The 23,982-nt window shown below is 48.0% G+C and overlaps 1 protein-coding gene across 1 annotated transcript in view; it reads right to left on the bottom strand.

Moving 5' to 3' along the window:
* Positions 1-23,982, bottom strand: part of LOC135203776 (transducin beta-like protein 3) — a 112,484-nt gene that overhangs the window by 60,478 nt on the left and 28,024 nt on the right. The window contains exons 2-7 of the mRNA XM_064233744.1: positions 20,919-20,970; positions 20,341-20,533; positions 19,482-19,656; positions 18,464-18,640; positions 17,973-18,142; positions 15,705-15,904 (exon numbers count right to left, since the gene is read on the bottom strand). Of these exons, the coding sequence (XP_064089814.1) occupies positions 15,705-15,904; positions 17,973-18,142; positions 18,464-18,640; positions 19,482-19,656; positions 20,341-20,533; positions 20,919-20,970 (967 nt within the window). The remainder of the gene's footprint in view (positions 1-15,704; positions 15,905-17,972; positions 18,143-18,463; positions 18,641-19,481; positions 19,657-20,340; positions 20,534-20,918; positions 20,971-23,982) is intronic.

Here is a 23,982-nt window from a genome sequence, read left to right as displayed (position 1 = left end):
TCTTATTTAAGGGATTTTGAACGAAGGAAAAATCTCTGGGTGATTGGGCTCGTGTCGCCCTATGAAAGGATCCTAATATCATTCTTTCTAGGCAAAATTAATCTAAAATTACCAGAGAAAAAACAAAAAATTAAGAAAATGTCAGTAAAACTGACTCGCTCACTCTTTAAAAGAAGTGTCGGTATGAGGAATAGGGGCGAGTGAGAACACTACCACGAGACATTCACCAATTAGACCTTCAATCAGAATCCCCACAAGAGAGAGCTGATTACTAACGGGCGATGCGGCCGCTACTACTACTACTAGGGACGCCACGGACAGCAGCGCCCCTAGCGGTCATCCTTAATCTAAGAACATCTTGTCCTGCAGGGGGGGGCAATCAATACAGGGTGGGTTTCATAGGGCGACACGAGCCAATCACCAGAAATAGATTTTTCCTTCGTCAAAATCCCTTTTCTGGGCTCAGCTCGTGTCGGCCTATGAAAAAGAGTACCAGAGAAACAGACAAGATGGGAAAAAAGGACAAATGAAAAACAGATGTTAAAATGAGGAATATATATAAGTAAATCAGTTATTACAGCATATAAACTAAGACTTAAGGCTAACTTATTTTAAACAATGACATAAAAGAAAGTTTAGTAATGTAAGTACTTAAAATTACAGTAAACATAGTAAAGTACAAAAATGCAGTGTAATTGAAACAAAATAGATTTACTTAGATACTTATTTACAAAATATACAACACATTGTGTCCTACCCTAGCATAAAAATAAGGGTAGGTACACTGAAGTACATTATCAGTACATAGTGTGGATGTCCCTAGCAAAAAAAATAAGGGACAATCCACTAATATGATCTCAGCGGCTAAGGCTAGAATATCCGAGTAGTAGCATGGCGATAGGGTGAGGCATGTTGGATGAGGTAGGTAGAGAGGACCTGGATCTATACTACGACTACTATACAGTATCAGGGGAAACAATGTTTCCCGCTGCTACTGCAGAAAATTTTAAAGATTCCAAGGACTTTAGATAATGACGTTTAAAGACTGTCGGAGATTTCCATCCAGTATACTTTTTAAGATCCTCAAAGTTCATATGTTGAAAGTAATTAATTGAGGTGGCTACTCCCCTGATGTCATGTGCTTTTGGAAATGAATCTAGGATTGGCTTGTTTAATGAAGTAAAGGATTTGTTGCCTAATACCTTTTTTTTTTACTGATAAAGTACCACCTTTTTCTCTCATGAAAGAGAGAACCTGAGGATCTTGAGGATGTACGAGATAGAAAGGCTCTTAAAGTTGATACTGGGGTGGAAGAGAGAGGGTCTTGCGGAAGTGGGATGACTTTCCAAGGGGCCCACCTTGCAAGAGGATCCTCATTTTTAGCCAAAAAAACTACGATCCGGAGCAAGCAGAACTTCTATTGAGGGGAAGGAATTCCACATGACCCGCATCTCTGGATAGAGCCGACAGTTTCTGAAATTCTAGCTCCTGAAGCTAGGCTTAATAAGAATAATGTCTTTCTAAGAAGGCATTGTGAATGTACAAGACGAGTTTGTCCAGTATCTGATGCTAGTTTGAGGACATCATTTAAGAACCATGAGACTGCAGTAGGCCTTTGAGAAGGTCTAAGTCTAGCACAGGCTTTAGGGATAGACGTAAAATAAGATTCAGTCAGATCTATCTGGAAACCTAACTGAAAGATCTTCTTCAAAGCCAATTTATGAGTAGTAATAGTGCTAGCCTGCTAAACCTTTTTCAAACAAGGATCTGAAAAGGATATAGCTAAATTAACTGTCATGGTTGGTTGTAGTGTTTTGATTGCCTTTCCAGGAAGGATGCTAATTTTTTAAACAGCTGAGGTCATATTGGCTCAATAGTTGGGACCTCTCTCTTGATCTGATTCTAGGAAGAGGATGTTTTGTGGATCAATGTTAGCATCTTTATTAGCCGCAAACTTCATGAAGTCCATAAAGTTAGGGTCTGAAGAATTCCTGAGGAAGCGAACACAGTCCTCATTTGTACTGATTGTGACAGCTTGGGATTGGGAATCCGTTGAGGTCGGAGACCCAATTCCAGAAGCAGAGGATACCAGTTGCTCTTGGGCCAGTCTGGAGCAATCAGGGCTACTAGTCCCTTTAAAGTCCTCAGCTTGCTCAAGACTCTCAAGAGAAGATTCACTGGAGGAAAAACAAATTTTACTCCACTGATTCCAATCTAACGACAGGGCGGTCCGTGGCATAAGCCAGAGGGTCCAGGTTGGGGGCCACATAGCAAGGGAGCTTGTGGTTCGCTTGTGAGGCGAAGAGATCTACTTGGAGACCTGGGACTCTCGGCATATCCACCGGAATGACCGTCGTCTAGGGACCATTCTGATTCCAGAGGGACTGACCGGGACAAGGCGTCTGCTATCACATTTCTTACCCCCGCCAGGTGAGTGGCGGACAGATGCCATTGTGTTGTTTGCTAGGGCAAAGATGGCTTATCATAACATGGTTCACATGCGTTGGATTTGGACCCTCCTCTGTTGATGCAATGAACTACCACTGCACTGTCCAAAACTAGTCTTAGATGAGACTTTTTCGGGGGAAGAAGTCTCTTAGGGTAAGAAAATTACTGCCATTGCTTCCAGAACGTTTATGTGGAGCTGGCGGAATTGAACGACCAAGTCCCCTGAACCTGTTTGAACTGAGAATATCCCCCCCACACCCGGACAGGGAGGCATCTGTGTGAATGGTTAACACTGGAAGGGATATTGAAGGGGTACCCGCTTGGCCAAGTTTCGTTTACTTTTGTCCCATGGACGGAGTTGATTGCGAAGGATCTGTGGAATTACTGACAACTTGTCTCGAGATTTGGCGTTTGCTCTCGATCGCCAAACTCGATTTATATCTTTCAGCCTGCTTTCAGGAGATATCTGGTCACTGAAGCAAACGAAGGGAACCTAGGATTCTTTCCTGGCTTTCTCCTTGATGTTTGCTTGCATTTGAGAAAATGTCTGACAGACTTTGCTATCTCTTTCCGTTTGGCCACTGGAATTGACAGATTGTGGGAAGACAAATCCCATTGGATTCCTAGCCACTGAAAACGAGACTCCGGGAGTAAGTCTGGATTTCGTTTTTTTTGTTTATCTGGAACCCCAGATGTTCCAGAAATGAACTACCTTTTGGGGGTGGCTTTGAGGCATTCCTCCGATTGTTTGGTGCCCCAGATCAACCAATCGTCGAGGTATGCTGCTATCATTATTCCCTGAGTTCTCAATTGTTGCACAAACTACTTCTGCTATTTCGTGAATACCCTGGGGGACTCATTCAGACCGAAAGGGCATCACTTTGAATGAGAATGTCTGATTTCCTAGCCTGAATCCTAGGAATGGGCGGAAGTGTCTGGCTATAGGATATGATAGTATGCGTCTGTAAGATCGATGGAGCATCGTGACGGCTCCACGAGGAAGTAAGGTCCTTACTGCGAGAGGGTAAGCATTTTGAACTTGTCGCAACGAATGAAAGAGTTTAGCCTTGACAAGTCTAAGATTACCCTTCTTTTGTTGAGCCTTTCTTTGGCACGCTGAATAAGCGACCTTGAAATTTTAGATTGCTTGACTCTCGCAATAGCTCTTTCTGAGGACCTCCGCATAATCTGTCAATTCCTTTGATGGTACTTGGCGGAATGATTTGATTGGAGGGGGATCTTTGATCCAACTCCAACCAATCCTTTGGACACTATGCTGTGCCCAATTGCTGAACCCCCACCTGTGACGGAAGAGGAACAGCCTCCCTCCTACCTGGGGAGCCTCATTGTTGATGGGCGGGTTGACCACCACGCCTCCTCTGAACTGCTTTACTCCTTGCCGCCCTTCTGTGCCACGCTGGCGAAAGTGGCCTCTCGCCCTACTCTCGATTGCCTATTAAAGGGAGGGTAAGCCTGACCTTCATACATAGGGTTGAAGGCCAGCGAGAGGTTGTCCCTGTTGGGTAACCGGGACGGCCTGAACGAATTGCTGTTGTTGCTGGTGTTTCTGGTAAGGCTGGAACCTTTTACCAGACTTCTTTGGTTTCTTACCAGCAGTGGGGGCGGATTCTTGCTTCCTCTTAGATGAGATACCCCACCTAGCTCTAAGGCTCTGGTTGAGCCTAGCAGCCTCGTGGTGTACCTCATTTACAGCGGACTCTGGGAAGAGATCCGCTCCCCACATGCTGGAAGCCAGGGATCCTATTAGGTTTGTGCCAATAGTGCACTCCCTGACAGAAACGTGCTTTCGGCAATTCCTCCTAGCTTGGAAGAAGTCGAAAGCATCCGTCTGAACCGTCTGAAGCTGGGACTTGGCCAGAATCTTAAACAAAGGTCCGTTGCCGTCCATCCGAGAGAGCAGCCATCTCTGTGATAATCAGAGAATTGAGGGACCTGCCAAACCTAGTTAGAGCGTCGAACTCTGCCTGAATCAAGGAATCAGGTCAGCCTTGGGAGCTTTTTTCGCCAAACTGGTCCATAGCCACAGTCCGGTTTGAGCTTACCAAGCGTGAAAGTGGCAGGCAAGTTCTTCCCCACAATTCTCCGAAAGCTGGGAAGAGCGGAGAAGTAGACTCTGCTTCCCTCAGCTGTGGCATGGGCTCATCCTTGAGGACTGCCTGAAGAGTCGTTTCTACTATTTTTGTAGCGAACGGAAAGAAGAAAGCCTCCTCCTCCGTCGCAAAAATAGTAAAAGGACTCTTGAAGGCCTGGAGCTTGGTGTTGGTACACTCCCAGTCCTCAAGGCAGTGAACCCATTCGCGTTGAGCGTGATCTCTACTATAGAGAAGTTCTCCCCTGGATATCTTGCCTCCCTAGTGAGCGCCGCTACGGTCAGCCTAGCATAACCAATGAAAAGGCTGCGTCAATCCCGGAGGATAAAACTCGAAGTCCTCAATCCTTCGAGTTCCACACTCCGGGACAGAGATCATACCATCCTTGAACGGAGCGTAAGCGACCACTCTCCATGGGTTCTCCATGGAGAAAGCTGGTAGCGACTCATAAGGTGGAAGCTGGAGAATACCAGCACTTGCTACTGGGGAGAACGGAAGAGGAGCCTGACCAAGCCCAGCTACTCGGTCCTCATTCTCTCTAACTCTGTTAGAGAGATCTTGGATGGACTTGGCCCGACTGAGACAGAGTGCTCGACAGTTGTGCGAACATCTGCTCGAACTTTGTTCCTAGGGCGGAGACTTGTGAGCCAACCATCTCACCTACCTGTTGCATCACCACTGCTGAGAAAGCAGTGGGATCAAAGGTGCTAGGTCCCGCTACTCCAACCGGCGTTGCCGGAGTGGATGCGGTGGAGGCCGGAGAAGGCATTGGCTCGGCGGGAGCGCGAGCCACTTCTCCTTAGAAGACTTGCTTCTAGAGCTCCTTGAATATGAAGAGCTCGGCTTAGCCTTCACCAGCGTCAGCATAGGAAGTCGAAGACTTCTTAGCTGAAGAAGACGACGACGACTTTTTAGAAGTCGTCTTAACAAGGGTCTTCGGTTCTCTCTGTCCCTTTTCACCTTTGGGGGTACAGAGAGCGGGAGAGCGGGAGCGGGTAGGGATCTCAGATCCCAAAAAGCCTTGGAAAGAAGGCGAGCAGTAGAAGAAGGGACAGGAGAAGATCCAGGAGCGCCCAAGGAAGACCTTGGGCACCCGACACACCTACCTCAACCAACAAATCCTCAGCACCTACCCCGCCATAGGCTCAATATTAAGGTCCAAGGTTGCGACGTCCGGGACCGTCTCTTGCGTGGCCACGACCCGAAAGACTGCTGCATCTCCTGCTGGATGGAGGCATGAGAGGGGCTGCGGATATGGGTCAACATACCCTGTTGACTTGCCACCGGGGAAGATCTGAACGGCCAGCTTCTTGTCCAATATGTAAGGCTGGCCTTTGGCGGCGTTCTTCCGAAGCCGCCCACCCACGCTTTCAGGGTTGCAAGGGCGACTTCCCTCACACCGGCAGCCTGAAAGAGAAGGCGAAATTAAGCTTCTAACGGCGGAGCGGGGTTGTTAACAAGCTTATGACTATGTGTTGTTAGTAAAACGATAAAAAGTCTATAATCGACTTACCCCCTCCACCAGCTGACTGGCCAGGTCGTAACAGATGGCGCAGGCTTCCGGGTGCCAGACGATCATGTCGTTGTAAGGCGTGGCACACGGAGCGTGAGACCTGCACTCATCGTGGGCGCAGGGGTCGTATAACGTCGCATTGCACCCAAGGACCTGACAGTGGTAGCCTGTAAGTGGAAAAGATACATAAGTATCAGGAGAACACTTACAGCCTAACAGTTGCTCCGCTGGTGCCGGAGCAAGAAAGTTAGATTAAACCAGAGCCCCGCCATAATACGTGTGGTGGTAGTAAGATGGTTGGTTTGTCCAAGGCTACGCCGAGACAAGAGATAGAATCCAACTAGGTGTGGTGGTGAAAATGAAACCACGACGGACAACGGCGGAGATGGTATACATATAAATAAATATAATTATAGAATTCATCGTAAAACTAGGGTATATCCTTAAAAATAACAAAATAATTATCAAACCTTTCCCCCCCCGTCTACTAGAAGAGTGCCCGGGTAAGAAGCAAGCTCCCTTCCGGTAGCGGGTGAGAAAGGTAAGGATATAGTAGGCAAGCAATAGACCACTAGTAGTGACCAACCCGCCCGCTGGCGGAGCCAGCAATCTATAACCAAAGGTGGCCCCCGGCTGCGGCGGAAGGCTCCGTTCGTTACAGTGGGAGAAAGGTGGCTGAGCAACTGGGGAGGGGGGAGGGTTCTCGGGCGTACACGGCGGGAGAGAGAGAGAGGGGGGGTGGCCTACTCCTCCCCGTCCCAACAACTACCCGCTCGGTGACCCGGTACCGATAAGTGGTCGCCCTATACCCCAGCTGGGGAGAACCCCTGGCCTCCTCAGAGAGGGAGGGAGGAAGGCAACTGAGGTTGTCATGGCAACCAAGGGGTCCCCAGACCCCTCCCTATACCTGGTAGGGAGGGAAGGGAAGGGTAAGGTGCGATGGAACACGTGACCGCAAGTGGCCTAAGCCGCGATAGCAACACAACCGTGAAAGGGCCACGTGAACCAGGCTGTACCAATTACATGGGACATGCACCTAGGCTAGCCTAACACCCCTAAATAGAACTAAAATTACATCGTAAAGATGGAAAAGACACTTTTAGTAGAAGAAAAAGAAGAAGCCCAGGAGGGGCAAACTGTTCCGAGGAACAGAAGCCTACTCGGAGCCAGCGATAGCCGATGAAGAAAACACAGAATAGCCCTAAATACCAAACTAAGAGAATTGGTAAATGGGCTAACCTAGCTAAAAAGGCGATGTAAAAAACGATGAACGTGATATAGTAAGCCCATAAGTATAAGAAGTCCCAGTATGGAAGACCGGGGAATTCTTAATGAGGCAGCATGGCGCCGCCACGAGTCGACCGGGAAACCGTATATGACCTATTAGAAGGAAAATACTGGTTCCTGGAAGACTAAAATACGGTAAAACACTACTTATGAGGCACTTAACTTAGTCGTTGCGATGGCAGCACGTTCCATAACGGATGATGAGGTAAATCAGAAAATGACAATTTGTCGAAAATTCCATTTTTCCTAACTATACAAACCTGAGGTCCTTTAACAATAGGAAGTAGCTAGCGGCAGCTGGAACGGTCGTAAGCTTCGAACAAGGGGAGAACGGTTTAGTTAACTGCTTGTCGATCGTCGCGCGGGAGTAAACAAATCACTTTTGCTTTTGGCCCATGCAAAATACGCAGAGTGAGGGGGTGGGCATGAGGAGGGACTATATGTAAAGGACCTCAGGTTTGTATAGTTAGGAAAAATGCAATTTTCGACAAATTGTCATTTGTTCCGATACGTAATACAAACCCTCGGTCCTTTAAACAATAGGAAGACTCACTTCTTGGTGGGAGGAATCTGAGTCTTTTTGATGAACAGACTGGTGTTCGTCCATCCCTGGAATGCCTCCCTGGTCGTAAGAGCGAGGGAGGGATCCAAGCCACTCTGTCCGATTGATCGGGGTGTGCACCGCAGGATCAATGGTCAGACCTCTGGGCCGAGTACTAAGAGAGAGGCAAGCGTATCTCTTTGTACCAGCATTGTAAGAACTTTTTCCTTTACATGAGCAAATGTAAAGTAATGGGTTTGTCTCATGTCGGCATCCACTTTCTCCCCCTTGTTGGAGAAAGTGGTGGATATATACTCCTATCTCTAGTTAAAGAGGTAGGATGGAGCTCTGTTGAATAGCTTACCTGCATCTGACTCCCTTCCAGCAAGGTAACGACCGTATCCCTCTGCCACAGGTAGAGGTAGAAAAAGATGGTGAAGAGAAGCCAGTCACTCTCTCATTCACGCATTCATTCTCCAGTCATACCAGGAATCGATTGCTGTTCTGCCTGCTCGGGTGCTGGGTAAGCTTACACAACGTGTTGAGCAGCCACCACAGGTCCCAAGGCAAAAAAAGTATCCAAGGACTTGTGGGCAAATATCCCGAAGGTAGAAGGACGGTGAAGTGGTCTGGTTGGCCCAGACACCTGCCTTCAGGACCATGCGCCACGGAGAAGTTCTTACGGAACGCTAAGGAGGGTCCGATACCTCTGACTTCGTGGGCTCTCGGTCGGAGGCGTACGGATGTCGTCGCTACCATCAGCTTCGTACGCTCTCCTGATCACCTCACGCAGCCAGAAAAGAAAGCGTGTTCTTGGAGACTTCTTTCTTGGTAACCCCAGTGCTAACGAAGAGGCGTCGACACTCAGGCCTGAGATGTCGAGTTCTCTTCAGATAGCGCCGTAGCGCCCTCACAGGACAAAGCAGCATCTCATCCGCATCGTTATCGGTGCGTGAAGTCCAGGAGGGAGGGGATCGTGAAAGACTCGAACCTGTCGTCAGGGATCGACGGATTCTGAGTCTTAGCTACGAAGTTCGGGACGAAATCGAGCGTCACAGATCCCCAGCCTCTGGTAGTTAACATCATAAGAAAGGCCATGTAGTTCCCCTACTCTCTTCGCCGATGCCCAGGGCCCAGCAAGAAGAGGGTCTTGAGGGTCAGATCCCTGTCTGACGACTCTCGGAGCGGCTTAACGAATGGTCTTCGAGTCAAACTCCTAAGTACGAGAGTCACATCCCACGCAGGGGGCCTGAGTTACCCTGGGTGGGCAAGACCTTTCGAAGCTCCTCATTAGCAAGGATATCTCGAACGAATTCGAGATGTCCAGTCCCCTCAGTTTTAGGACGAGAGCCAGGGCGGCTCTATATCCCTTAACTGTGGGTACTGAGAGGAGCTTCTCTCGGCGAAGAAACACGAGGAAATCCGCTACCTGCTGAAGAGTGGCTCTGAGAGGAGGACAGACCCTGTCTACGACACCAACCACAGAAGACGGCCCACTTCCCCTGGTACACAGCTGCAGAGACTGTCGGACGTGTCCAGCCATCTCTGTTGCTGCGCTACGAGAAAAGCCTCTCGTTCGCAAGAGATGGTGGATAACAGCCAGCCGTGAAGTTGAAGGGGAACCTGGACTGCTTGGTGGTAAACGTTCTACGTGTGCTGGGCTAGAAGGTTGTGCCAAGTGGGTAGCTCTCTCGGTGCGTCCGCAAGAAGAGCCAGCAGGTCCGGATACCAAACGGCTTGTGGCCGTTTGGGAGCCACCAGGATCATTCTGAGATTGGGAGTGACCAGCGCTCGACTGATCACTTTCCGAATCAGACAGAAGGGAGGAAAGGCGTACGCGAAGAGGTTGTCCCAGGGGTGTTGGAGAGCGTCCTCTGCAGCGGCCCATGGGTCCGGCACAGCTGAAAAGAAAACCTGAAGTTTTCTGTTGTGCCGGGTGGCGAACAGGTCTACGACCTTCCGGTCCGCCCCCACAGGTTGAAGAGCCTTTCCGCTACGTCTTGGTGTAGAGACCATTCGGTCCCTATCACCTGATCCCGACGGCTGAGCTTGTCTGCTACTACATTCCTCTTGCCTGGAATGTAGCGTGCTGACAGCTCTATCGAGTGAGCCGTGGCCCACTCGTGCACCTGCACCGTCAACTGATGGAGCGGAAGAGACACTAGCCCCCCTGCTTGTTGACATATGCCACTACTGTGGTGTTGTCGCACATCAACACCACTGAGTGTCCCACCAAGCGGTCCTGAAACTCTTGGAGAGCGTTGAAACGCCGCCTTGAGTTCCAGGACATTGATGTGAAGGTGCTTTTCGTGATGGTCCCACACACCTGCAGTCAGCAACTCCTCCAGGTGTGCGCCCCATCCCTCGGTCGATGCGTCTGAGAACAGAAGCATCTCCGGGGGGGGAGTGCGTATGGGCACTCCTCTTAAGAGGTCTTGTCGTCGAGCCACCAGGCTAGGTCCTGCCTCACCTTGTCCGTGATAGCCACTGGAAAAGTAGGAGGATCCTTTGCCTGAGACCAACTCTCCCTTAGTCTCCACTGGAGAGACCGCAGGTGAAGACGCCCGTGAGGGACTAACTTCTCGAGTGACGACAGATGGCCGATCACGACTTGCCATTGCTGTGCTGCCTGTTCCTGCCGAGACAGGAACCGGCCGGCTGCCTCCCTGAATTTGCTGATACGCAGTCTGCGGAAAGACTTGCCCTGCTACCGTCTATCAGCATACCCAGGTACTTCATCTTCTGCTTGGGTTCGAGATCGGACTTCTCGTAGTTTATCACGATCCCCAGATCGCAACAAACTTGAGGAGTCGATCTCTGTCCTGTAGCAACTGCGAGCGGGAGCTCGCCAGGACTAGCCAATCGTCGAGATACCTCAGAAGACTTATCCCGTTCGAATGGGCCCAAAGCCGACACCAGAGTGAACACTCGCGTGAACACCTGTGGGGCGGTTGAGAGACCGAAACAAAGTGCCCTGAATTGGTACACCGTCCCGTCGAAGATGAAGCGGAGGTACTTTCTGGGAGGACTGATGGATGGGTATTTGAAAATACGCGTCCTTCAAGTCCACTGAAAGCATGAAATCGTTCCCTCCCCTGATCGAGTCGAGCACTGAGCGTGCCGACTCCATCGTGAACCGCGTCGTGCGAACAAGAGCGGTTCAGGGGAGAGAGGTCTATCACCGGACGCCAGCCCCCCGATGCCTTCTCCACTAGGAAGAGGCGGCTGTAAAAGCCCGGTGACTGGTCCTCCACGATTTCTACAGCTCGTTTCGCCAGCATGTCTTGATCTCCTGTCGAAGAGCGTTGTCCTTTGCTGATCCCCGGACATAGGTCTGTAGATGGACCGGTTTGGAGATGAGGGGGGGCCGCGACTCGAAGGGTAGCAGATATCCCTCCCGAAGGACGTTTACTATCCAGTTCTCGGCGCCGTAGCGCTGCCAAGTCGCCCAAGGCTCGCTAGGCACCCCCCCACTTCCTTGGGCAGCAGGTGAGGGGGAACGCCGTCCCTAGCGTTTACGTAACTCCTCGTTTCGACTTCTTTCCAGCACCTCCTCGGGGGAAAGGAGGGGAGGGCTGGGAGGAGGGCTGGTTGCGGCCTCCTCTAGCAGAAGTTGAAACAACAGAGTCTTCCACACGGGGTTTTGGACGGTGTTGCAAACCGTCTTCGCCGCCGTGGAAGCGTCTAGCCAAGCTCTTTGGTTTGGCCGCAGTTACTCGAGATTGCCCAGAAAACCTTCGAGACTGCCTGGTGGACTAAGCGGTCACTCTCGTCAGTGGCGCCGCCGTTTCCACCGCAGCGTCCACCATCTCTCCAGGAAAGAGAGCTGGGGAACTCCTAAGAGGTCCATTTCGTAGCCGAGTGCCGCCTCACACCGCCCGGCCCCCTTGGGTCACTCGGGTAAGGACTGCGTCCCTACGTCGAAGAACCAAGTTGGCCCACAGGTTTAGCAGTCTGATGGGCGAGGTAAGAGATTGCTCTTCCTCCAGACTGGCACAGTCTCCTGAAAGAAGCGTCGTCTTCGAGAGCAGAACTCCCAGAGCCGGCCGCTACTTTGGATATTGTGAGGGACCACAAATCCAACCAGGAAACTGCCTGGAATGCTGCCATAGCGGTAGATTCCAGGGCAAGTGCCTCCTGCTGCGAGAACCATAGGTTCTCCGACAGGAGCTGCTGCAGGGACACACCTGGAGTCAGCCTCGCTAACTCCGGGTTAACCTGTTTTCGGCAGTATCGGGTCTTCCGAAGGCACGTAAAAATCACCTCTGCCGCTGTAGAGGAGGAGGAAGCAGCTTAGAGGACCATCCGGATTTTAGCGAGTCCTCCGTCCGGAGACGAGATTCTCCACCTGATCCAGGACCGAGTCCGCAAGCTCCGATCGTGGCAACCCCACCATCATTTTGGGCTCCCTCTTGGGACCCCAAAAATGATTCGAGCCGGGACGTGGCTCTGCCGGTGGTAGCGGCGATCCTTCCGCAAGGTCATTATGCAGACGCATCAGCTTAATGACCTCTGCGAAGTTCCTCTGTATCTCAGGAGTTTACAGCGTCTTGTGGAGTAGGACCGTCCAGTCCCTCCAGCAAGAGCATATCCCTCGATACTCCTACCTTCATTAAGGAGGAAACAGCGACAGACCCCTGACGGTCGCCTCCAACTACTTGCGCGTACGTTCTGGTCGGTCCTAAGACCGTGCCTGAGCCGTACGGCGTCATAGCTGGGTCACGAGCGGCGCACCTCTCGTGATCGCTCCTCGGTACCCTCGCTCCTCCCGGTATAGCCCGAGGAGGTTGAAGGTACGGGAGAGGCAGACCTGACGCTCCCCCCACCCCTCGCTCGCTGGCACGGACCAGCGTGCGTGGAGGGCTGCTGCTGATCGTCAACCCGCGGTGACGGTCGGGCAGCAGGCCTAAGCCTTCCGCCTCGCCTGGGGCGATTGGCTCGGCTGAGAACGTCAAGTACCGATCTCTAGCGTCAGGCGAGCTGCCGCTGGTCACCGTCTCCGCCCGGTCCCATCGGGAGCGGCGGACGGGTGACCTGCTAGGCTCTCTGTCGCGTCGAGACCGGCCAGCGTCCTCTCGGCGCGTCAAACCGCTGGTACCAGCCGTGGCTGGTACCGGCGGCCGTGGGGACTCCTCCTCGCCTCAACCCGTGGACCGGTCAGCGACCGTCCACGTCAGCCCGAGCATCCAGTTGATCGCTGCGAGAGCGTCCACTGGCCTGGCGAGAGTCGTGTGCACGACTCTCGCCAGCCTTCTGCTCCGCGCCGCTGTCTTGACGGCGAGCGAGCTCGGGCGTCAAAACTTTGGCTGGACGGTCCTCTTTGGAAGAGCGTCCACTCGGTGCTTCTCGCGAACGAGAAGCGGCCGAGACGGAACATGGTTTAGCGGCAGAACCGCTAGCACCAGGTGAGGACGCACCAGCCGAGGCTGGTGCACCTCTGGTCCCCGTCGCTTTCTTCTTTGCAGAAGAAGCGACGGGCCCCGTTCCCGAAGGAACAGGAGGACCAGCAGAAGAGCTCCCAGCTCGCCTGAGCGAGCCGGGCCCTTAGAAGATCCCGAAGGAGTCTTCTTAGGGGGGGAGGAGGCAACCTTCTTCTTCTTCGGCTGTTTCAGCCTTAGAAGTCGAAGGGGAAGGAGAGGCAGCAGACGACGAAGCACGACGACACCTTCTTCCTCTTCCTCTTCTTCTTCGCCAGGCTCCGCAGGACAGACGTCAGGTCTTCCATCCAGGAGGGAGCCGGGGCAGTTGCCGAAGCAACAGGGCCCGACTGCACCTGTCCGGAAAGACCTGAGACTGTGACAGCACCACCAACGCAGGAACAACAGGAACAGGGTCCGGGAACAGCAGGACGGCAGGAACGGCAGGAACGGCAGGAACATCTGAAAGAGAATGCGCAGGCCCCTGATCTGAAAAGGAATGAGCGGCTGGGACAGCAACAGGTACGGCAGGCACGGCAGGTACCACAGGAGAGCCAGGCGTCCTGTCGGCAGTTACCGTCATCCTCGGCACTGGCGGCAGGTCCAGGGGGGTACTCTTTGGGCAGCGGAAGTCCGGGGTCGGCAATACAAAGAATCCAGGTGGTGGTGCACCGTCCTCCTTGGCACGGCAGTAATGGGTTTTTGTATAGCAGCCGTGGGTGTCACCGACATTATATGTGGCGTATACACCAGATGCGGTGGCATCTCATATGCTGGTGTCGTTACTGTGGTTGTAGTAGTGGTCACCGCACCATGAGTGACCACTGCCGACCCCGCCAACCGCTGAATTCAACCCTTGGATGCTGGGCACATCCCCTGCAGTCCCAGCGACTCCCACACCTGTCCCAAGTCGTCCTTCGCTGATGGCACACCTGCGGAAGCAACAGTCGGGTTAGTTAGAGGGGTTTCCTCACGCCTGGGGGGAGACACACCCCCCCAGAGCGTACGGAAGACCCCGAGTACAGCTGTACGTCCGGGTAGCGGGCGCCCTCATCCACACTCGACGGATCGAGAGAGGAGAAGGACTCCGCTACCCCCCCCCGCAGGGGAAGGCGCGAAACGTGGGGGCTGGCCGGGGGGCAGGAAAGAGGACGAAGTGTCCGTTACCAAAGGAGTCACTGGACTTTCCGATGACTTCTTGGGCGGCCTAAGTCTCTTCCTGCCCTCGTACAGCACCCACTGCGCCTCGGACCAATTCATACATGTGACACAGGGCTCGTTGCGGGAGCACTCTCGCCCCCGACAACGAGTACAAACCTCGTGAGGGTCCACATCAACAAATGATCTAAAACCTCCACATCTACGCCCCTCCAGCCCGGGACACACTCTAAACTACGGGCGACTGGAGGGCGCGGTGATATCTCCATTTCTTCCTCACTCATTGCCAAGATCAATAAAGAAATGTACCAAGTACTTACAGTCACTCCTGATTTATACAGAAAGAGAGGGCAAATACTCAAACTCAAAGCAAACGACAAAGCGGGCAGAGCGATGACGAACACGTCCTTCCCACACACAGGCGCCGAAAGCAAAGTGATTTGTTTACCTCCCAGTCGCGCGGCGCGGACGACATCGGACAAGCAGTTAACTACCGTTCTCCCCTTGTTCGAAGCTTACGACCGTTCCAGCTGCCGCTAGCTACTTCCTATTGTTAAAGGACCGAGGGTTTGTATTACGTATCGGAACAAATAGTACACAAGCAAGAAAATGCGTAAGACGCTTGGCGCTAATAATTAAGGATGACCGCTAGGGGCGCTGCTGTCCGTGGCGTCCCCTAGTAGTAGTAGTAGCGGCCGCATCGCCCGTTAGTATCAGCTCTCTCTTGTGGGGATTCTGATTGGAAGGTCTAATTGGTGAATGTCTCGTGGTAGTGTTCTCACTCGCCCCTATTCTCATACCGACACTTCTTTTAAAGAGTGAGCGAGTCAGTTTTACTGACATTTTAATTTTGTTTTTCTTTTCTCTGGTAATTTTAGATTAATTTTGCTAGAAAGAATGATATTAAGGATCCTTTCATAGGCCGACACGAGCTGAGCCCAGAAATATAAATAGGAAACAAAATAACAAAAGTGTTTTGTGCTAAAAGCACATACTGTATTATATATTTGCATGAGATGTTTATGCAAAATTTTCCTCACACCTACAATATTGTATCACATTTAATGAACATATATATGTTTGCAGGAAATGAAATCTTGGTCTTCAAAAGACACTGGAAAGTCCTGTTCAAAATCAACACTCTTCAAAACGCAATATGTTGACCTTATATAAAAATGTATGTATGTATATTAATATTCCCTGCATAAGTTACTACATAACAACTATACCTGTTTCCATATGTTTAAAGTATCAACTTTGGCTAGAAGAATCGAATTATCAAATGTTGTGAAGATAACAGACTCAAGGCTGCATGAATACAAAAGCTGATGGATTAAAGTTGCCCCTTCTCGCTCTATAGCAGTCAAAAGTGGTTGAGAACTTTTCCAAACTTGACGTCCAGTGTCAACTTGCCATACTGAAGGAAAACCTGACGAAAAATAAACAGAACATTCACATTCTTGTGCCATGAACCACAAAATGTGATAAACTGCACAACTAAAGAAAATTAATTATCTTGTCCAAAAGGTCCTGTAATGATAATGAATAATTCAACCACGTGTGATAAACTGCACAAATAAAGAAAATTAATTATCTTGTCTAAAACGGTTTTGTAATGATATTGAATAATTCAAAAGTTAATGACTATACACCATTGTTCATATAAGACTTTTGTAATAACTTTCACTTTCCTACCTAAAACAATGGAACACAAAATTCACACAAACAATAACTGTACTAGGACAATGCAGGTATGAACAACTTACTACCAGCCTGACGAGCCTTTATTAGGCTCAGAGGTCTGGATAAACTAATCCTTTATACAATGGTACCTCGATATACGAAAGGCTCAACTTATGAAAAACTTGAGATACGAAAGCTGACACAAAAAATTTTACTGCTCTACATACGAAAAGTTTTCAAGATACGAAAGGTTTCTGAAAGTCCGAGATTCGCCCGATAACAATTTTGCAATTTTGAAACTCGCGCCACGCGCCACCATCTTAGTTCTAGTAGACTCGCCACCATCCTCCTGCTCTCCCATTGGTTCCTGATGCTAGCCAAGCCATGAGATCCTTCTCTCCTATTGGACAACATCCCTCCCATCATGCATCTTATACGTACGTACGTGGTGGCGTCCCTACCCCGACCACCTCGTACCAGAATCTTTATCGTACGCATGCGGCATTCGTTTGGTCCAACAATTTCGTTTAGTAACGTAAATTCGTTAGTGATTTTGTTGTGCTACTTTATCGTGTTGTGAGAACCTAATTAGTATACGTACTACATACGTAACTTAATTACGTACAGTACATATAGTCATGGGTCCCAAGAAAGTTGCTGAAGTTCACAGAAAGAAGAGAATGCTTTCTATGGAGACAAAGATGGAGATAATAAAAAAGTATGAAGCTGGCTTGCGGTTGAGTGTGATCGCTAAGGAATACGGCCGAAATCCGTCGAAGATAGGCACCATCCTTAAGCAGAAGGAAGCCATCAAAGCAGCTACACCTTCGAAGGGCGTGACTATTTTGTCCAACAAGAGGAGCCATGTGCATAATGAAATGGAAAGGCTGCTTCTTGTATGGATCGAGGATAAAAAATAAACGATGGCGAATACGTTAACCGAGACGGCAATCTGCCAGAAGGCCAGCGCTATTTTCGGCGATTTGATTGCCCAAGCCGAAGACGACAGCGGAGAGGGGACATCAACGGCAACCCCAGAGTTCAAGGCTTCTCATGGGTGGTTCGAAAAATTCCGTAAACGGACAGGCATCCATTCGGGGGTGAAGAAATTGAAATTACGTAAAGTATAAAAAAGTAAAAAGAAATGTAAAAATCAAAAAAAGACAAAATAAATTTTTTGTAAAGTTAAGTGTTACAGTTTTGTTAATGTGTTTTGTAAAGTTTAGTTTGTTTTTCTGGCATTTTTTTTATGTGTGTCATAAAGTTAAGTGTACGTATCTGGCGTTTGTCCTCCTCCTCTGCTGCCACTTTCGGAGATAGCCTCACTCGAAAGGTAAGCTTCCACATTTTATGTTACAGTAATAATATTTCTTGTACACTAATATACACTTTATTTACAGGTTTTGCATTTTTATTCTTAATTTAGGTATTGAATGGTCCAAATTGTTGTAGTATTTCATTGTTTATAGGTCAATTTAGCTTTATTATGAAATTTACTGGGGTGTTTTTGGAGGGCTTGGAATGGATTAGCCATTTTACATGTAAAATGTGGTCCAAGATACGAAAAACTTATGATACGAAAGGCGCCTCGGAACGGATTAATTTTGTATCTCGAGGTACTACTGTAATAATAATAATAATAAACTTATTGAAAACTGAATATGATCAACGATATAGGTACATACTGTATATTCTTGTTTCATACTTGCATACACATTGTCTCACAAAATAAGGAAAATCAAACTGCATTTCAAACAGGAATTGTCCTACAAGAATCATTTTTAAATCATTCGAATTTCTTAATAATTACTTACCTTTATCTCCTACAGTCAGGGCATATATATGGTCATCTTCTTGAGCACCAGGAAAAAGCACACCTTTTGGTTGTAATATTACACCGGAGAGGGACTCTAATATAGGCACAATTCTTTTGCTTGTGAATGTTTGTAGATCCCAGAGTATAATAACACGATCTAAGCCAGAGCTGCAATGTTGATTTACGTTAGTATTTCCTTTCAGAAAGGTACTTATTTTTGAAGATGAAGAAAATGAAAAATAATCGTGAAAACTAAGCATTTCAGTATACTAAAACCAGAAGTCATAAAAAGATTTAGTCATACTTGCCATCCAAATCATCTATTAAAAAGGTTATGGTCCATATGCAGCAAAGTTTGAACAGTATAATTGAAATATCAGTGGCAAATTGTACCTACTGTACTAACAGCTAGACCACTCTACTTACACAAAGAGAGCATATGGCATATTCTGAAAATCAAATTTGTCTAGCCAAAAAACAACAGACTACCTGATCAAGCGTGTTCTATCATCAGTTATTTGCAGAGCTGTGACACTGGAATGATGCCCATCTAGGGTTGCTGCAAGAGACGATGAACCTGCTGCTAAGGCCCAAATATGGATTTTGTTTGCTACTGCTCCATAGACATGTGGTTTTTGGGACAGTTCTGGGTGAAACATCACTATCCTAAAAATGTCAATGTAAAATATTTTGTACACTGCATAGTTTATTTACCTGAAAGTCTCACAAGTTATGTGACATACCAAAATCATAGCAATATAACAGTATTTAAGTTAAATATGATATTGTTATAATACAATAAAGTTTCATACATACTTACCTGGCAGATATATACATAGCTGGGACGACGGAGTCTTAGCTATGTATATATCTGACAGGTAAGTTCATTGTATGAAATTACGTTTTATAGAGGTTAAATTTACGTTTATAGAGAAAAGTAGGTTACAATTAACTCATTTTTAACAAAAAATAGTACATTAAACTACTAAAATATGAACTATAGGCAGTCTCTGGCTTATGACGGGTTTGGTTTACGACGTTCCGAGGTTACAACGCTTTTCAATTATATTTATTAGAAATTATTTCCAGGTACAACGCATGTTCCAAGGTTACGGCACCTACAACACTGATCCGGCAGAAGAAATATGACTCCAAAAATGCAAAATAATCAATATTTGACAGTTCTGATGAAAAATGCTATAAGAATGCAGTTTACAGTTTTTAATGCTCCCAAAGCATTAAAAGTAAGGTTTTCTTAGGATTTTTGACGATGTTTCAGCTTACAACGCCTCTCAAGAACGGAACCCCCGTTGTAACCCGGGGACTGCCTGTACTGTGATATACTGTTATTAAGTACTGTAATGTATAAAGAACAAGGTATAGTACACATGAATTATTCACGATACATACAATCCCCTCAAATAATATTCACTGGAATTTAGGGGTCAAAAATCATCTGCAATAAAATTTAATAAAAATTCAGAGACATTTTCTCCATGCTATTTACCCAAACACTCCTGATGCTCCTTTTAAATTGTGTGTGCAAAACTTCTGCTGAAGATCCCATACTCGAGCAGAAGAATCAGCAGCTCCTGTGATAAGCAATGTAGATGAGGCATCCCAGTCCATCACAGTAACAGGACCCCGGTGATAGGCTCTGAAAGTTCGCTGCAGTTCTAAACCTGAAATTTATACATGGGATTTATAGCTCTTTATTACAAATTAATATATTGTAATACATTACAAATTAATATATTGTAATACAAACAACAGAGCAGATGCTTAACAAGAGTCAGAAAATATGGCAGCTGGGAGGCTAAAAGCTATTGCAAAGAACCTTTAGTACAGTCTTCATTTGTATGACTACCTTTGGTCAGTAACAAGGCAGGCCTGTCAAGATAATTTCTCTTCTTTTACTTGCAAGAACTGCTGGGGTGGACAGGCAAGATGAAACCTAGAAATAAGTACAATTCTACCCCTGCTTTTTCTTCAGCATGTTTCTTAAGTCAACTTCAACTCGGTGGAAACATATCAATGACTTAAAAGAATATGCATATGATGCAAACCTCCTTGACAAACGAACAGTAATTGTTTGGAATGTAATTTAACATTGAAAAAAATATTTACTGAACCACAAAATCTTGAATGTTTTTTCCTAATACTGTAAAAAAAAACAATAAATGCACTGTCAAAGAGTTTAGGAAGAAAAAAAAGAACAATCAGTTACACAAAAAAGCAGAAAGCACCCAAGAAATTAGGAAACAAAAAAATATAAAGCATCCCAAAAATATAAAGCATCCCAAAGTGGATAAGGTATATCTTAAAACTACGGAACATGCTTTATCAAATGATTTAAGTCACCTAACCTGGCCATTGATACTGCTGGATTGAGGTAGACCTCAGAGCCACGACGATGGAAGAATTATCTGGCGAAATTGATATGCACGTGACAACGTCATCTTCACAGGAGATTCGGCCAGTCACTTTGCCTGTTGCAAGGTCCACCACTCCGACACTATCTTCACATTCACATAGCAAAGATGCGCCATCTTTCGTTACCTGAAGAGCAATAAAAGTATTCCCTTACGATATAAATTTGTCTACTATACAATGCTATGAAGCTACAATACTTATATACTCTTTCTTAGGCGTGATTACCATGATTTTTTAATACTAACATGAAATTTTTGAACACTCCATGCAACCGGGCCTAACTTCTAATGGTATCTAATGTCAGATTAAAACGTATAAAAAAAAATTATGTCTACAGATGGTTTATTATATGCGTATCTGTGTAATAAGTGTTAAAACTACCACATAACAATCAAAATAGCCACTAATTTAAATGTTGACAAAACTCACATTGCAAATTACTTTCAAACTCGGCATACACTATATAACAAGAAATCTATTTATATAAAATGAAAAATGAAGGTAATTTTACCTGAATATGTTTTCCCGTGAAATAAGCTTCATACTTAGACTCAGCTGCATATCTGAAAAACAAATATGTAATACTGTTAATATATACACAACTCATACAAAAATGTTATTGTTAGTATACAATAAGGTTTTGTACATACTTACCTGGCAGATATATACTTAGCTATACGTCTCTGACGTCACGACAGAATTCAAAACTCGCGGCACACGCGACAGGTAGGTCAGGTGATCTACCTTACCCGCCGCTGGGTGGCGGATGTATGAACCAATCTCCCTTTCCAGCCAGATTTTTTCTGTCGCCGGTGTCGACTACACCTGTGGTCGTTACCTCCTGATAGTTAAATTCGTTTCTCGTTGCCTTGGATATCTTTGGACTGACTTTCGGTGAAGTACCTGATCTTGTTGGCTTGGCATAAGCGCTTGTGGATTGTTTTTTGGATATTGGTTTGGATTTTTCTTTGATTTCAAGATGTCTGATGTAGAGGTTAAGAAATCTGCTATGTTTAGGGTGTGTTCTATGGATGAATGCAAGGTGAGGCTACCGAAAGCAACGGTAGATCCTCACACAGTACGCTTGAAGTGTAGGGGTAATGAATGTTCCTTTATTAACCCTTGTAATGAATGTGAGAAGTTGGATGAGGGTGAATGGAAGTCTCTTTCTTCCCTACTTAAGGAAGTTGGAGAAAGACAGGGTGAGGAAAGCTTCGTCTAGAAGTTCTAGTAAGTCTCGTATTAGCGAGGTAGAAGTAGATAATCCTGTCATAGCACTAGATCCTTCTCCCGTTTCAGCTCCTGCTCCCTGCATCGAACCCACAGATACGCCTTCGGAAGTGGCAACCATGAGAGCCACGATCCATAGCATGGAGAAGAAAATTCGTTCGTTGCAAGGTAAGAGTGATAGTGCAAGTGATTTGTGCAGTGCCCCCAGTGCAGTGGAGGGTGCGTCTGATCGGCTCCTTAATGCTTCCAGGCCTAGACCTCTTCCAGACTCCCAGTCCCAGTGGAGGAGGAAAGTCAACAGCTGCAGGAAGGTTAGGGAGAACCCCCACCGATCAGGCGTCCCCTCGGTAGATCCTGATGCTTCTCTTCTTCTTCATCGCCTTCTCCTAGAAGAGGATGGAGCGCCTCGGATTCCTCTCGACCGTTGAAGAGAGCCTGGAAGGCTCCTTGCGCCCTTCCTTCCAGCCCGGAGTTTTTTCCGGAGGATCCTGAAGTGGACATCAAGAAACCCAGGAGGGATCTGGAGTACTCGCCTCAGAGTAGGCTTCGAACCTCGTCCCCTGTGGAGGAGTTTGCAAGATCTCCGGCTCGGATTCTTGCGGGGCTGCAAGCTCAGATTTCGGCTCTTGCGGGCTCATTGGCGGGAGGCGCTCGTCGTAAGAAGGACGTCTCTCTCCCCGTCAAGAAGTCTAGGCTACCTCCTCCTACGTTGCCTTCTCAGTCGGAGTCTGCTCTCTCTCCTGTACCAGCGAATATAATGAGGCGCTCTTCCCTTGGCAGATGCCAGTCGTCTTCCAGGCGCCAATCGCCCAGGAAGCTATCTCCTGGCGACTTCATTTCTCCCGTGGAACGGGATCAAGCTCCTAGTAGGCACTCTTCTAAGGATAAGCGCACAGCTTCTACTTCTCGCTCCTTTCCGAAGAACCTCCAATCTCCGGATAAGAGAGCCTCCCCCTGCATGGACACTTCTAGAGACAGGATCTCTCCTTTTGTTAGACGATTAGAGCCTGGTAGGCGCTACTCCCCAAGTAGCCGCTCTCCTGCTGCCAAGCGCCGTGTTGAAGATAGGCGCTACTCTCCTGATAGGCGCTAGTCGCCTGTTAGCCGCTCTGTTCAGGTCAGGCGTAAAGAGCCTGAAAGAAGCTTCTCTGCTGGTAGACAAGCTTTTGCAGAGACCCACACTTCTCGATCTAGCTATTTGGATCATGGTAGACGCCTGTCTCCTAGTAGGCGCTCTTCTCCAGGGATTCACTCTCCTGTTGGTAGGCGCCAAGAGCCTAGCAGGCGCTCCTCTCACTTCAGGCGCAGTTCGCCAGGCAGCCGCTCTCCTCTTGACAGGCGCATGGAGTCTGGTAGGCGCCTTGAGCATAGTAGGCTCTCCTCTCCTAGCAGGCGCTCCCCTTTGGACTCCCGTGTATCTCGGGACAGACTACAAGATTACAGAGGACTCCCTCATCGGAGTAGGAAGGACGCCTTCGATAGGAGCTCTCCCGAAGCTTTGGCTTCTACCTGATAGGCGCCAGGACGGCTACCAGACACTCCTCACAGGATAGGCGCACTTCTTTAGGAGAAGTCCCGCCTGCCTGCTCTCGTAAAGAAGCCGAAGGTTCTTCGGTAGATGAAATAGAACCTTCAGAAGAGGACTTGGTAAAGGATTCTTCGGTCTCGTCTTACAAGATCCTGACAGACCTCCTCCTTCAGGAGTTTGGAGACGTGCTTACTCCGGTCGCTCCTCCTTCTCCTCTCTCTTTATTCTCGACATCTAAGAAGACGAAGGTTTCCTCCTGTGTGAGAATGAAACCAACCATCTCAATGAAGAAGGCTTTGAGAGGTTTTGGTGATTGGCTTCTTTCTAAGGAGGAGAAAGGGAAGACTGTTTTTTCTTTCCCTCCTTCTAAGCTTACGAGGAAACTTGGTTTCTGGTATGAGTCTGGAGAACCCCTAGGCCTGGGTCTTCCCTCATCTGCAGACGCGGACTTCTCTTCACTGGTGGATGCCTCCCGACGCTCGGCCCTCTTGTCTGCTCAGACTACCTGAGCGATGAACGAGCTCGACCACCTGTTGAAGGGAATGTTCAGAGTCTTGGAAGTCTTCAACTTCCTTGACTGGTCGTTGGGGGTCTTAGCTAAAAGGACCCAGAACCCGGATTCCCTTTCGCCCGAGGATCTCAACAGTGTACTTACGTGCATGGACAAGGCAGTGAGAGATGGATCTAGCGAAGTAGCCTCCCTGTTTGGAGCAGGGGTTATTAAGAAAAGATCGGTCTTCTGCTCTTTTCTGACCAAGTTAGTCTCTCATGCTCAGAGAGCCTCGCTACTATATTCGCAACTTTCGCCTCTTCTCTT

Source organism: Macrobrachium nipponense, chromosome 36 (assembly GCF_015104395.2).
Source record: "Macrobrachium nipponense isolate FS-2020 chromosome 36, ASM1510439v2, whole genome shotgun sequence".
Classification (NCBI taxonomy): domain Eukaryota; kingdom Metazoa; phylum Arthropoda; class Malacostraca; order Decapoda; family Palaemonidae; genus Macrobrachium; species Macrobrachium nipponense.
The sequence above is the reverse complement of the archived record's forward strand: the minus strand, read 5'-3'. Positions and strand labels throughout refer to the sequence as shown.